At 53.1% G+C, this 14,127-nt stretch overlaps 6 protein-coding genes across 6 annotated transcripts; 2 read left to right on the plus strand and 4 right to left on the minus strand.

The window, feature by feature from the left end:
- Window positions 1–260: 260 nt before the first annotated feature.
- CDEST_11304 (uncharacterized protein) lies at window positions 261–3,260 on the plus strand (the record flags this gene model as incomplete). Its single annotated transcript, XM_062927460.1, has 5 exons — window positions 261–551; window positions 747–763; window positions 1,062–2,151; window positions 2,211–2,477; window positions 2,532–3,260. The coding sequence occupies 5 exons, from the start codon at window positions 261–263 to the stop codon at window positions 3,258–3,260; spliced, it is 2,394 nt and encodes a 797-aa protein (XP_062783511.1).
- Window positions 3,261–3,404: 144 nt separating this feature from the next.
- On the minus strand, window positions 3,405–4,456 carry CDEST_11305 (Putative esterase, PHB depolymerase, alpha/Beta hydrolase). The gene has a single exon (XM_062927461.1). The coding sequence runs from the start codon at window positions 4,282–4,284 to the stop codon at window positions 3,406–3,408; it is 879 nt and encodes a 292-aa protein (XP_062783512.1). The 5' UTR covers window positions 4,285–4,456; the 3' UTR covers window position 3,405.
- A 1,313-nt stretch (window positions 4,457–5,769) lies between these two features.
- Window positions 5,770–7,718, minus strand: CDEST_11306 (Putative FAD/NAD(P)-binding domain, FAD/NAD(P)-binding domain superfamily; the record flags this gene model as incomplete). The annotated part of the gene is made up of 3 exons (XM_062927462.1): window positions 5,770–6,249; window positions 6,302–6,604; window positions 6,669–7,718. 3 exons carry the CDS (start codon window positions 7,716–7,718, stop codon window positions 6,052–6,054), a joined length of 1,551 nt encoding a protein of 516 aa, XP_062783513.1. The 3' UTR covers window positions 5,770–6,051.
- A 942-nt stretch (window positions 7,719–8,660) lies between these two features.
- Window positions 8,661–9,668, minus strand: CDEST_11307 (Putative GNAT domain, acyl-CoA N-acyltransferase). The gene is made up of 2 exons (XM_062927463.1): window positions 9,171–9,668; window positions 8,661–9,106 (listed from the first exon to the last, which is right to left on the minus strand). Exons 1-2 carry the CDS (start codon window positions 9,568–9,570, stop codon window positions 8,694–8,696), a joined length of 813 nt encoding a protein of 270 aa, XP_062783514.1. The 5' UTR covers window positions 9,571–9,668; the 3' UTR covers window positions 8,661–8,693.
- A 2,327-nt stretch (window positions 9,669–11,995) lies between these two features.
- On the plus strand, window positions 11,996–13,183 carry CDEST_11308 (uncharacterized protein; the record flags this gene model as incomplete). Its single annotated transcript, XM_062927464.1, has 2 exons — window positions 11,996–11,999; window positions 12,064–13,183. The coding sequence occupies 2 exons, from the start codon at window positions 11,996–11,998 to the stop codon at window positions 12,396–12,398; spliced, it is 339 nt and encodes a 112-aa protein (XP_062783515.1). The 3' UTR covers window positions 12,399–13,183.
- Window positions 13,184–13,381: 198 nt separating this feature from the next.
- CDEST_11309 (uncharacterized protein) lies at window positions 13,382–13,895 on the minus strand (the record flags this gene model as incomplete). The annotated part of the gene is made up of 2 exons (XM_062927465.1): window positions 13,382–13,628; window positions 13,687–13,895. The coding sequence occupies 2 exons, from the start codon at window positions 13,893–13,895 to the stop codon at window positions 13,382–13,384; spliced, it is 456 nt and encodes a 151-aa protein (XP_062783516.1).
- Window positions 13,896–14,127: the final 232 nt, after the last annotated feature.

Genomic DNA, 14,127 nt, shown 5'->3' on the forward strand with positions numbered 1-14,127 from the left:
TCACCAGTACGGATGACGGAATCCTCAACTCATCACGTGATGGAATTGGTGAATGACCCGCCAGCGGAAGAGCCCCCGTCCCAAACAGGTGAGGCTAAGGCGAGGAGGTACCTGGCTTGGCCCGGGATCCCGGGGAGGGCAAGGCAGAGGGAAAAGCGGCCATTACTCGCCTGCCTTTCCTCGGACAAAGCACTCCTCCAGAACAGAAAACCTCCAGACAAGAAGCGACAAGTCCAGCCGGAGGGGCCTCGTAATGCGCAATGGAGCAGATTGAGACGCAGGTCAGCGACTTGCGCTACTTGACCCAAGCACCCGTCCCTCTGCCGCCCGACCGCGAACGCGCTCACACTTCCGCTGGCTATTCTCCACACAATCACTCTGTCCATTCCCCCCTTTCCGCGACCCCCGGAGACAATTCCGCACAACAACCAGGGCCCTCGAGAGGCCCAACTGCCGCCGGCACGCCTGGTTCGAGCTCTGTGTCTGGTTCCAAGAGGAAGTCGGAGGACGAGAGCAATGCCGCCAGGCAGCAGAGAAGCAAGAGGAACCGGGTGCGTTGCCTGCCATGGCCCATCAGTCCATCTATCCTGACATCTTCCCTCTCCCTTCCAACACCCGACACCCAACACCCACACCACGTCCATCTCCTCGTGATTCTCACATCCGCCCCGACCTGTGCCCATCCATATGCCGCCCGAACCAAACCTTGTGGAACCCCAGAATGCTGATTGCTGTTGCTGTCCCAGTACATATCCATTGCCTGGTAAGGACAGCCCCTTCCGTCCGTCTCTGTCATGTCTGTCTTGCGGCACGACCATGTCACCATTGAGATCCTCCTACCGACCCAATGGCGTTGCGGCCCCATGTCCTTACCTGCTTGCCTGTCTGCCTGTCTGCCTTTCTGCCTGCCTGCCTGCCTGCCGAGGCGTCGACGTCGATCCCATCGCCCACTCTCGAACGATCCCATTTCCTTTCCTCTCATGAGCCCTCCATTTGAACATATATTTATATATATATACACCAACCAGTTCGTAATTACTAACTCGCCATCCCCGCACCAGTAACGAATGCAAAAGACGCAAGATCAAGTGCAATGGCGAGACTCCTTGCCAACGATGCGGCAACCTCAACCTGGCGTGTCTTTACGCCCCCAACTGCTGCTCCAACAATTTCAAGGACTCGGACGAGTACAAGACGATGACGGCGCAGATGATGCGCCTGCAGGAGCAGGTTGATGCCCTTCACCAAAACATGAACGCCCTCCGCTCCGAAACCCTGCGTCTGGCCCCCATCCAGGACAAAGTATTACCTTTCCCCTCCAGCACAGCCCAGGCCTCCCCCGCGAGCTCGCTTTCTCCCCTCCACCGGCCTGAGTTGACCCAACCCAAGCAGGCTTCCTTCCGCGGCCCTACCAGCATGGCGTTTAGTCTTGATGTCGCCAACACCACCATCCATAACATGGGCTACAAGGGCATAGGGGATGGCGATGATCAGAGCACGGCCTTGGGGGTTCCCGAAGACAGCCCTTTTCGCATGGCTCCTCATGAGGGGCAGGTCGATCCGTTATGGGACTTTGGCAGGGATGAGATGATTCGCCTGTGCCGCTTGCATGAGGAGGAGGTTGGCATCATGTATCCTGTCATGAAGATCCAATCTGTCATCGAACATGTCCGCCACCTAACGGCTTACATGGAATCGGCCAGGAAGCAGGGCCTCACGCCAAGCCTCAACGACGAGAAGACGCTCCAGCTCAAGATTGTCATGAGCTGCGCCTTGGTCGTAGAAGAGCACGGGCACAGCGAAAAGGCATGCAAGCTGATCGACAGCATGGAGGCCGTACTCAACCGTAAGCTCATGGTCGAGCCAGTCGACTTTGTGAGCCTTCCGGCGCTGCTTCTTCTTGCCGGTTATAGATTCCTGGCCAACGAGGAGATTCTCGCGTGGAGAGTTATGGGTCAGGTTACTAGGTTATGCCTGGAGATGGGCATCCACAGGACAACTGGCATTGCCAAGATCCAGAGTGAAGAGGACAGAAAAATGGCCTTGAACAGCTTCTGGTCAGCCTACGTGCTGGATAGAAGATGGGCGTTTAACACGGGCCTGCCATTTGTCGTCACTGATGAGGAGATCGACCCGGATCTGCCCATGCCCGTAAGCCATCTTTTTTCATACACGAAATCGAAAACCCTTTCTTACTTACACACTGATAGGAAGAACACCCGTATCTCGTTGCCATGATCACCTACTCGAGGCTAGGTGCCAAGGTTTGGCGCCAGGTCGCTCACTTCGGCCCCGTCTTGGCCCGCGAGCTTCGATACGAAGACATGGAACAGCTAGATCAGGAGATCCTGCAGTGGTATGAGCATGTACCGGAAGAGGTCAAGCTTCGCAACTGGGACAAGGAGAAGCAGATGACGGCCACGCCGTCATACAATTTACAACGACTGCGTGTCTGGACATACCTTCGTTATAACCAGGTTCGTTGTCGTTGTACGGATGAACAAGAGAATTGCATTGCTGACATTCTATAGATCCGCATTTGGCTGTACACACCAATTCTCCACAGTGCCACGAGCATTATGAGCCACTTTGTCCAGGCTCAACGCGTCGTCGATCTCGCAAAGGATACGATTCGCTATCTCAGCCATCTCAACAGCACCACGAACCTGTACCGCAAGATCCAGGTTTTCTACCATCAGTTTCTCACATCGGCCATATCAGTTCTCTTTCTGGCCTCTGTCCATGCGCCAGTGAGGTTCAGTCCTATTTGCCGCGAGGAGTTCTACATGGGGCTGGAGCTTGTCAAGGACCTTTCGGCCAAAAGCTGGGTTTCGCAGCGGTTATGGCGCACAATCAGTTCGCTCAAGGAAGTGGCTCCGAGCATCGGCCTGCGCAATCAGCCGGACGAGGATGCCCACAGCTCTGCAGCCCTGACGATGGCCGGCCTGGCCAGCGGACGCATGTCGACCAGTCCAGCGACCATTGCCCCTTTCGGACGTTCTTCCCTCTCGACAACGCCCACGATTCCTCAACACCAGGCACCAAACATGGAGACGGCACAGTCACCAAACAACGGAGTTCGTATTCAAAACGAAATGAGCCGCATCTTCGAGGGCTACATGGGGCTCAACGGCTTCGCCTCCGGGGGAGAGGATGGCTTTGGAGGGCAACAGCCGAGCACCAGTTTGCCCCCAACAACGGCTGGAGTTTCGAATCCGTATGTCGACAATGTCTTCTTCCATTTCAGGGAGATGTTTTAGGGTGTGCATATGTGGACATCAAGCACTATGTCTGAACGGCGAAAGTCTACTGCTTGCCCCCATATTCATAGTGTAGATGTTGCATTTGTGTAAATACCAGCCTAAAAGAGTACATCAATATCCATCGTCGTCAGTGTATAGTCTCCTACAAGCCAAACCACTTCAGGTCCTGGTCCCTCTGTACAGGTACAGTATGCCCAATTCCCTGCGCAGAATAACCTACAAGCTTGGTGCCGTCGCCGTAGACCATCTGCGTGTAGCCAACAGTGGGGTTGTTCGTGTTGTTCCTGGCAAAGGTTACACCGTGGATCGCCGACCACTCCTTAAGCTGCTCGGCCAAGTTAGGATACTTGACCAGCGTGTCTGCAGTGCCATGGAAGGTCTGTATCCGCGGGTAACTCCCACTGTAGCCTTGGTACATGGCGCGTACTTGCTTCGCCCACTGCTCGCCCGTCTTCACGATTTGCCCGTTGGCGCACCTCGGATCGGCGCTGATGGGGCTCGATCCCGGCGAACCCGCCAGGCAGCCCGCCGCGACACCCGAGTAGCAAGACCCGGCGGCGAACAGGTCTGGGTACGTAGCGGCAAGCACATTGGTCATCATGCAGCCCGACGAGCTCCCCGTCACGAAGACGCGCTTGGGGTCGGCGCCGTAGCGGGCGATGGCGTACCGGACCATGCTGGCCAGGCCCGTGGAGTCGCCGCCGCCGTCGCGCGTGAGGGTGGCGACAGTGGCGACGTCCCAGCAGTTGAAGTCTCTGGTGGAGGATGGGTAGATGACTAGGAATGTGCGCTTTGAGTCGGAGAGCGAGACGTAATCGGCCTGGCGGGCATAGGCCTGACCGGAGCCACCGCAGCCATGGAGGGCTAGGATAATGGCGGGCGAGGGAGCCGGATTGGGAGGGACGGAGATTTCCATGGTCAAGCCGGTTGGGTTGAAGCCAAAGTTGGCGACGCGTTGGAGGGCTGCCTGAGCTTGGGAGAGGAGTGGGAGGACGGCAAGAAGGAGGTTTAGGGTATGCATTTTGCGTTCCTGGGTAATGAAGTCAAGCTGATATGATGGGTGGTGTTGGAGAGAGTCAATGACTTTGGCTCTTGATAGAAATCTTCGATCATCAGGCAGCCTTTATATACGGAAGTCTCGTCAATGGGAACCAGGTAGTTGACAGAAATCGAAAGAGAATCTCAAATGCCGTCTTCACCAGCCTAAATGCCCGGCCGTCGGCTCTTTACCAAAAAGCCCCCAGCCTCTAACAAGCCCTCGTGCTCTGGCGCATTGTCATATCTCTACAAAAGAGCAACTACGAGAGTCCTGCACGTTTTGCAACGGCTATGTGAAGCGAAGGGTGAGATCTGCCGGATTGCGGATAATTCTACCCTTTTGATGGGAGGGGGCTCTACACTTCGGCAATGGCAGTCGGTAGTTGAAGTTTGTGATGGGGTGTTGGGCATGTGTAGTGTAGATTGGGAGGGTAGCTGGGCATTTGCAATCTATTGGTTGTCAAACCAGCCTGAGCCAGAAACAGAAGGTGTTTTCTTTTGCATCCCATTCAGGGACTACATGGCCAAGTTCACCACTTCAAAGGTTCCTTGCGTGTGACCCCGCGCGAGCATGGATGGCTCTGTACGTCGATGAACCAGCGTTGCATCGGCTGTGGCGGAATGATACGAAATAGACGGAGAGGGAAAGAAACGACCAGGGAGCGAGTGATACGGACCCGCCCCGGAAGCGAGGCAGCGTTTGGCCGGCCCGGCGCAGAACTCGGTACACCGGTGTGAAATGGGGCCGAAAGTGATAGTTTGCAAGATCAGTTGGGGATGGATCTGGGCGATCAGCAGTCATGAAGGCAATTATATAAGGAGCTTGGATATAATACAATCACGTTGGCCATCTTGAATCCAATGAGTTGACGTCTCCGAGCACAATTCGGGGGCTCATCCGAGGGTAATCTGACTATTTGACTCAAAGCCGCTGTACTGAGCCATGTCCTTTACTCAATAGGTTGCCGGTTGGCAGCCGGATCGCCAGCTCGACACGGCAGTCATTGGAACTGCCAAAAACATTGGATCAATGAAGTAAAAGCCTTCAGAGAGATGACTGTACCCACTTCTAGTAGAGGCGGGACCTGAATACCCAGAAGCAGACGGGACGACAACAACAATCCTACCTATTCTCCTCTATAGAGGCCCTGAGGATAAAACGACACTTGTGTTGTGTTTCCTTAAACCCGCTAAAACCCAAAACCTGCCTACTCACACCAGATCAATGCAGATGCATCATAGCCCATAAGATTTGGTCACAGAGTAGAAGATCAACAAGTCAATCAACCGACAATGGGATAGTTCAACGAGAACACTGGGGCCTTCGGAGTGGATGCCGAGCTGAGATAGTGAGTGAGCTCAGCATAAACATACTGGGGCGCTTGTTGAGACCGACATCATGCACTGACGTTGCAAAAGGGGGGAATAGAGGTTGGATCAAGCTTTCATTCGAACTTGGACTCCCCGCAGCATCGACCCCAGATCTGCAACCTCGACGGGGTAGAAGCATTGCTACCTTATTCTCAAGGGGCAGACAGGGGGTCGTAGTCAATCCCCGGGATGTGGGAGAAGCCGCGTCATTGGGTCGACGGAAGTCCGCCGATAGAGAGCGTCAGGGTTTCGAGAAATCTATGAGAATCCTCGATTAGACAAGACTTCGAATTGGCTCAACCGTCCAAGGTCATATCAATCTAGATTAGGCATCTGTCTTTTGAGACACGAGCACTTCAAACATGCGGCACGTTGTCGATCACACTATTTCGTTGGCCACTTCCAGAACTTTAGTCGTACCAGAGTCCTGGGCATTACCAGCCTGGTACTCTTTGTCTTCGTAAGGTTTGGCTCCCATGTTTGTCCAAGCCTGCTCGATCATTAGAGTAACCTCCTTCTCCTTGGCGTGGAAAAGCAGCTCGGTGTCTCCGATTCCGAAAGCCGTAATGGATTTGTGCTGCAAGACGATCAGACAACTTGGAGCATGCAGTCCGCGACGAGAAACTCACCAGACCCAGCGTCAGCTTGATAACACCATCTGCCCAATAGTGTTGGTAAATATTGGTGGGGGGTTTTCCCTGAAGGGCCAGGACGAGATTGTCGGCTGCATAGATGGCCTGCTTCATGGCAGCTCGGGCGTTGGGGTTGGTGACGCCCGCCTCGGCCACATCGCCGCAGACATAGATGTTGGGGAGCGAGTCGACATCGATCTGCATTGTCGGCTTGACCTTAATGCGGCCTGTTTTGGCAACCGCCTCAGGGGCAAACTCGCTGATAAGCTGAGAGGAAGGCTGCTGGCCGATAGCGTTGACCTGTTCAAAGCATGAGCGGTTAGGTAACCCAAGAGCCTGCCACGGTTCACATGTAGCAACTTACCAAAAAGTCACATTCAACCTTGCGACCAGAACGAAGAGTGACAAACCCGTCCACGGGAGAATCGGTAGTCGTCCGTTCTCCTAGGATCACTTCGATGCCGAGTTCCTTCAACCCCTTGAGAGCTCCGATCTGCAGGTCCTGACCGAAACGGTTCATGACGGCGTCCCTTGAATGGACCAAAGTCACGTTCTTCTCGGGGTACTGGTCTTTGGCATCCGTTGCAAGCTCAACACCTGCGGCACCTCCTCCAACAACAACCAGGTTCTTGGCGGCTTTTATGCGCTGCTGGAAGTTTTCCAGCAACCGGACCCCCTCGGCCTTATCTGTTGACCCTACTCGCGATGGCAAAGACATGCCGACACCGGACCCCGTTGCAATCACCATGTAGGAGTAAGGTATTTCTTCGCCGGTGCCTTGGATGGTTACTGTCTTCTCCGTGATGGTCGAGACGCGATCGTGAACCCAACGCACGATGGACTCCGAGCCCGCTGGCAGATAGGGACCGTAAGGAATGAACGTCTTGTGCTCGTGCCCCTCGACGACACAGAAGCGAGGCAGAGTCCACGTGAACTGCCAGTGACGATTTGGTTCGACGATAATGAGGCGGTACGGCCCGTCTGCGGGAAGTGATGTCGCGATTACCCGGGCTGCATGGTAACCGGCGAAAGAGGCTCCAACGACAACGATGTTGATCGGCTCGGCATCCTTCGATGCAGGGTTGGCGGTGATCTTTTTCGTTGTGTACGATCGCGAGATGAAGTCCACATAGAGCCGCAGTGTGTACCCCACAAGCCTCACGAAGAGAACCGCTTTCTGCAGCTTCTTCAGCATAATGACCAACGGCGGGAGCGCGCGGGCTCTGGTGGGGGGAGGGGGCGAATTCGGCGTAGAAAAGGCTGGGCGAGGGAAATGACCAAAAGAGCGCCAGGGGATGGAATGGACAGTTACTTGTCTGTCTTGCTCGGCACGCAAAAGGAGAACGTGGGCGGAGGGTGTGTGGCCTTGACAAGACCAGATCAGACGGACATCACAAATACTTATCAGATGCATCTGATTAGATCAAAAGGGGAAATTGTCCGTTGGCGAGCGGCCCGTCGGGGGACGAATCGGCTGCGAATTCACCGACGTGGCTTCGGCCGACGCCATCCCTGCCTCAGCAGATTCTGACATGGTATTAGTCGACATGCGGGCAGATTTGAAAGAGGCAGCTGTGCGGTCTTTTTTTTTTTCTTTCTTCGCGCCGGCCCCCCTCGGCATCAATGTCCCAATCTGGTATGTAGGTCATCCCATGGTTCGATTTGCTGATGTCCTGGGACATCCGAGTCAAGACTCAAGAGTGCTTCGATGGGGGTGTCAAAACCCAGGACTAATTCTGACCACCTCATGCCATTCAGGAACAAGGCTCTATCTGCTGTCGCTGGTGTTCATGTAAGTAATAATGGACACTGGTCGACCGATGCAGGCAGGGCACCATGAACCAACGGACTGGTACAATGACCAGTTGTCGTTACGTACAAGAGTCTTCTGGGCTAGCAACCGAGATGTTAATTGCGTTAGTTAGAAAAGTCTGCGTCCGAGTCTCTCCAATGTGAAGTACAGATACATGTCTGAACATCCCATGGCCTGGCACGAAAGCAAATGAAACAACCCACGATTCGGTTCTCGGTATCCGCAGACCAACGGTAACGGACAGTCCTGTCAACCGAACCGCTTGATAACCCCAGCATCCTTGTTCCAAATCCAGACAAGTTCTGAGGGGCCCCTGACACCCTACCGAATCGAGTCATGGTCCTCATAAGCGACCCTCCCTTGAATACACTACGGATACCCGTACTGTACAGGTTCTTTTGCGTGCACCCACAACAGTGCTTCACAGAGGGGTGTTGGACTCTTTCTTGTTGGTACATTGTTTATTGTCATAATTGCATCGACTCAACCGGGGAATCATCCGAGGCCTGGAGAATTATTGCCCACATGAAAAAGAAAAAAAAAAACGCCGTCGTACACTCATGTGTCTCTCGTTCCTTAGATCTGCACCTCCTGGACCTGCACCTCCACGGCCACAGCGCTGCCGCCAAGCTTCTTCTCGCCCGGCACGACATTGAGGACGGGAGTGGCCGGAAGTCTTTTGACCTCGCTGAAGGGAGGGTATCCCGCAGCGCGCCATTCTTTAAATGTCATGCCCCCTGCGCAGGCAGGCATCTTGACCATGAGGGGCACCTCAATGTCGTTGGGCGTGCCCATCAGCTCCGCCTTGTGGACAATCTTCTCGTCCAGGGTCTCGTAGCCCATTTTCTCGTACAGCTTGTAGGTCGAAGGAGATGATTCGAAGTACAGGGGGATCCCCAGGCTGTCACTGAGATCCATTCCCCATTTACACCAGAGGGCCCCAGCCTTTCTGCCCTGGTGCTTCGGGTCAACGGCGATAACGTGGGTGTCTAAAACGAAATCAAGTTAGTCTTCGACGAGAACCCAACTTGTTCGGGTCTTTTGGTGGCTTACAGATGTACCGGCGCCCGCCAAACAGCTTCTCTCTAACGTCGTGAAGAGGATTGAGAACGGCCTCGGCGCGTTCTCTCGCCGCCCCCTCGAGCCAGCCCACGCCGTGGTTCTTGCGCTCCTCTTCGCTACGCTCCTTGAGGTAAATGTCGCCCAACGCCATGCCGACGATCTCTCCCGTCTCGGTGTCAACGCACTTATAAGTGTATTGGCAGTTGCTGTGGTGCCACCATGACAGAGTACCGGCGGTGTGCGCTTTGCGGAATTCTTCCGTGTCGACCCCGCCTGGGAACAGGATCTTGACCATGATATCTCCCATCAAGTCGCCATTGAAGGCTTTGAAGTAGGAATCATACACCTTTTCGATGTCCGGAATCAGCGCGGGCAAGATTGCGTATCCCATGTTGACCAAAGAAGCAAATGTGTATTAAAGAGTAGTAGTATAATGAATTTGAACAACGTGGTGAGATCCAATACAGTGACGAGTAGGATAGCGGCTTTTTTGCAGACCAAGATTAAATACACGCTCATCACCGAGGACGCTGCCATGACTTATATATACAGCCCCTTGCGTTGGACTGAAGAATCGGCTGAATGAATTCTAAATGACCCGCCAGCATTGTACCATACCCATCGGAGTCACCTTCTGGTCTAGGCAACGCTCTCGCCGAACAAAAACAACTTTCTGCAAGCTTGTGAGCATCCTACGAGTAGAATCCTCTACTTGCTTATGCGGGCCATGATGTTAGTGTCCGGGTAGCCTTGAAACCTGTTGACAAAGGTCCTCCAGACTGATCCTCTGGGCGCCAATTCTAGCCCCTCGCCTATGCCCGTTTACAGTTATCAGATCCGCATCCTACCAACGAATGTCTTTTTCATCTGCGTATTACCCCCGCTTCGCCAAGCCCTTGTCCTGGTCGACTTTTGGTCAAGACGTGGTGATGGTTGCGACCTTCGTTGTCAACTGGAGTGCAGTCTCAATTCCCAAATGGTCGGGACAGCCCCCGGCCTTGAAATCAAGCAGGGAAAACAAGCTAGCAAAAGACCTCCTGGCCCCCCTGTTTCCCGCACCTTTTGCCTATCTGTGCGGTCCGTCTTTGCCACCACACCTTGGCCTGTTCTCCCACCAGCAACTTCGGAGCTCTTGGCTCACTGGACTGTTCAGAATGTGTTCCAACACCTAGTGGCACAGATTACCACGCATCCTGCGCTTTCACTCAATCTCGTGGCGTTGTCGCGACGCCACCGAAACGACTCGGCGTTGACGCTAACACTGGCATCATCTTCAGCTGTAGTGCCAAGTCCACTTATCAGATCCGCTTCGCTTCCATCAGCCGTTATCTGATCAGTCCGGCCCAATCCGGCCTTCGGCATCATGGCCTCGAGCGCCCCCCCCTCCCGGACCACTGGTTGCGTTGGGACTAGCGGCGCGTTGCCCGACAGGGGTCCTCAGCCCTGAGGTTGCATTCGTTCTAAGCGAAGATACGAAAAAGTTCATTGCTTCGTTGGAAATGAACTTGGCGCCTTCACTCTACTCTGTTCCGGAACAAGAGGCCGAGGTTCTGCGCACGCATGGTGCATGGGGCAGGGCCGTTGTTCCATGTTGTTGCAAGGGGTCTTCATAAGGGCACCCATGGTCGACATCGTCTGATTTTGCAGCTGGTCCCACGGGCGGGCTGGGTTTTGTCCTCGGTAGGAAAGGTCAACAGTCAGCTCTTCGTGTGGTTATGGGTTTCTACAACACCATCGTTGCCGTACTAGTCCCAAGTACATACTGAAGCTGAGCAATAGTTCAATGAAGTCACAGGACTTAGATGGCTATGGTTGAAAATCCAGACCTCAGTCGGTGCGCCGCCATGGCCCTTGGCCTGCCCTCTCCGCTTCTTCTAAACTCATGAAGTGGGCACAAGCTAATCACGAAAGACTCAGAAGAAGGTTGCAGAAGATCCTTTCCTTTTACTGCTCCACTCCGCTACGAAGAAGGTGTCTCCGGATGGCATGCCGGCCCTCGTATGCACCTCATGGGTCCAAGCGACTATTTGACCCAATTGTAGCTGGCACACCTCACACTGGGCTTGCTTCTGGAGCGCGCTGAGGCTCGGAGTGTATTTCTGACTTGATTTGTGAGTCCACTATACGGACTTCAGAACACTCATCCCTGTCCATCACCCACCAAGTGGAACCAGGGTCCAGGTGCAAGTGATGGTGGTCTCTTTTTCCTTTACACTTTCGGTCGCTTCGTACACAAAGGAACCTCATTAGGTCATCTACACAGTAGCGTGTTGTCTAGTACTTGACCCCCATTCCGAACTACTTGTCCTCCTGCATTTATTGCTGAAATTGACAACCTTAAAAGCACGCTCATCCCCGTTTGACACACATCTGCAGTAGCAGAGAATAAGGTTTACAATGATTATATCTCTTCTTCAAGATTATCTTCTTCAGTTCCAGACTGACATAGAACCTGCTCGATCACTGTATTTCAGTTTGAATAAATACGCCACAGGCAGCAGAGTTGCCACTTGCGGCAAAGACTCTTTAAACCGGAGATCTTTATCATGGGCAAACAAGCTTAACTGTTAGTTGAAATAGTTCCTTTCTCCCTTTGAGATTCGTCATGTATATATAAGGATACAAGTCTGAATTGCCTGGTGGATGATTTAGACTTATTTCCGTCTTAATGCTATTTCGAGATTGCGTGCTTCGGCATAATTGACGAGGGTGGCATAGATCCTTCCACGAACAAATTTTCCAGAATGACCCAAGAAGCGTGACAATTTTCGCACCGCTCAAAAGTCAGTAGATCTCTTAGCACCGCGTCACTGTCCATGAGTTACGTCATACGGATGTGGCTCACTATTTAGATGTCACCAAACTCATTCATAATGGTTTCAAGGTTTAAAGACTCCCTTGAGAACGCTCGAAGAGCTACCCAAGCACGTCAACGGGTACAGAAAAGACATGATCCGCTGGATGCCCCTCAACATAATACTCATGGGATTTCACACATGGGGCTTTGTTGTTTACCGCTCCGCCTACGGTGACGGCACTGACGAGACTTGGACCCGCTACCTCACCCAGCTGAAGCAGAACTGCCACGACTGCCTGGTTCAGAGCCGCCGCGCTAAAATTCTGGAGAGATACCTCGACTGGGTCGTCATAGAGAACCGCGACGCTCTGAACGGTCCCACCAAGGTTGAAGTGCGAAAGCACTTCAACGGCTGGGTTTAGCGCACTATGGACGGAGGAGTCGTCGACCCAGTCGTTGCGTCTAAGCTCACCCGCTTCAAGTGCTGCCTGTACGTTGAAAAAAGTGCCTCGACGTCCTTGACGCCTTCCAGCGCAGCCAGCATCCTTTCAAGCCCCCCCCCCCCCCCAATGGCCATGGTCCTCATTGATCAGCTATAGACGCCTGACCGTGAGCACTGAGATCCTGGCTATGCCATTGACACGGGCGGTCACCCGCCTTTTGAGGGCTGCGACCGCAAGTACGTCAGCTGGGCATACTCAACGTTGTCCAGGTCGTAAACCTCTACAATGGCCTTCACGGCTCGGAACTGGACGACGACCAGCACTATCACCGGCCGCCCGCCATCGGTCCTTTTGGCAATCATGGTGTTCTGTTTGTCAAGGTCCTCCTGAGTTGCCCTGTATTCCTCGAGCATTGAGTCGCACGAGTCCCTGGACGACAAAAGATGAAGTTTGCATGGCTTGGGTAGACACAACGAGGCCCTTACTTGATACGCTCTATTCTACAGAGATGCTTCCGCATGTGTTATCTTCTAAACTTGGTATATAGAAGCACAGTTTGAGACATACGCTAAGCAGACTATGTCTGAGGAATTAATACTGGAGACTCTACCCCTATTGGAGCCGACGACGTTGGGCTGAAGATGTAAGGAGTCGGGTTGGTATAGGGATAGCTAGATTTTCTGCAACTGGAGATGGCTAGTTGGAACTTGGCGGCGCGGGCTTTGCTATGGTTGATGGGCGAGTTGATTTCGACTTCTACTGGCCTTGGAATGCAGTTAATACAAAAGTAAGACGTAACATTGGTCTGGTTTCTCTGTTTATCTAGGACGTTGTTGTATGGATCTCCTGACTCCATGTAGTGTACTTCATAAGCATGTGACCCAAATGGCTGGCTTGAGGTGGAAAGGGCACCTGCCTGTTCTTGTAGCATGATATGTTTTACGCATAGATGTACTGGTCCGCTACGTGGGTGGCTGCAGTCTTTGTTCGCCCTTTATCTCTAGAATTAGAGGGAAGAATGGCAAAAAGATGTAGAAGTTGTTGACACAACTTAGACCTGGGTAGAGCACCAAGTTATGGTTAAAAATATCTATTCTAGGTTTGCAGCTATTCTGGGTCTTGGATTGAAGGGTTTGAAGTAACTGCTTGCATTCTGCAGTGCAAATGAATCTGACTCCATCGGCGTTAAGAACGTTAATCTTGGGGGACCTGCGAGGTCACACACGTGAGCGCTCCTTCATAAAACTGAAGAAGACGTTCATTGTACTTGAATCTGACTTGGGTTGTCAGCTGACCCGAGCAGTTGAGAGTGGTGTTGAGCGCCTCAAAGCAGTTCAAGGTCAATCCAAACGACTCATAGAGAGTTTTGTGGAGCGGAAACTGCTGGGCTAGGAGGAGCGGCAAGAAAGCCAGACCAGCTATAACCAAAACTTCCAGCAAGACCAGAGATGATTGACTGTGAAGATCGCTGAACATTCCTGTCACAAGCTATAGTCTGTAGCTCTTGGTCCATGAGTCCCGATGTCTCAATCAGTCTGCAACAAGACACTTTCGAAGGTGGCAACATCAGCTACAAACACATAGCAGCCCGTCATCGGATAACAATTGCCATAATCATGGAGATAGAAGTGATCCAGGTTGTCGTCTGCCAGGAGCGGATTAACAAGCGCCCCATCAGGCCGCCGCGAGCAATGCCGAGATCATACAA

This window comes from Colletotrichum destructivum, chromosome 7, assembly GCF_034447905.1.
Source record: "Colletotrichum destructivum chromosome 7, complete sequence".
Lineage (NCBI taxonomy): Eukaryota > Fungi > Ascomycota > Sordariomycetes > Glomerellales > Glomerellaceae > Colletotrichum > Colletotrichum destructivum.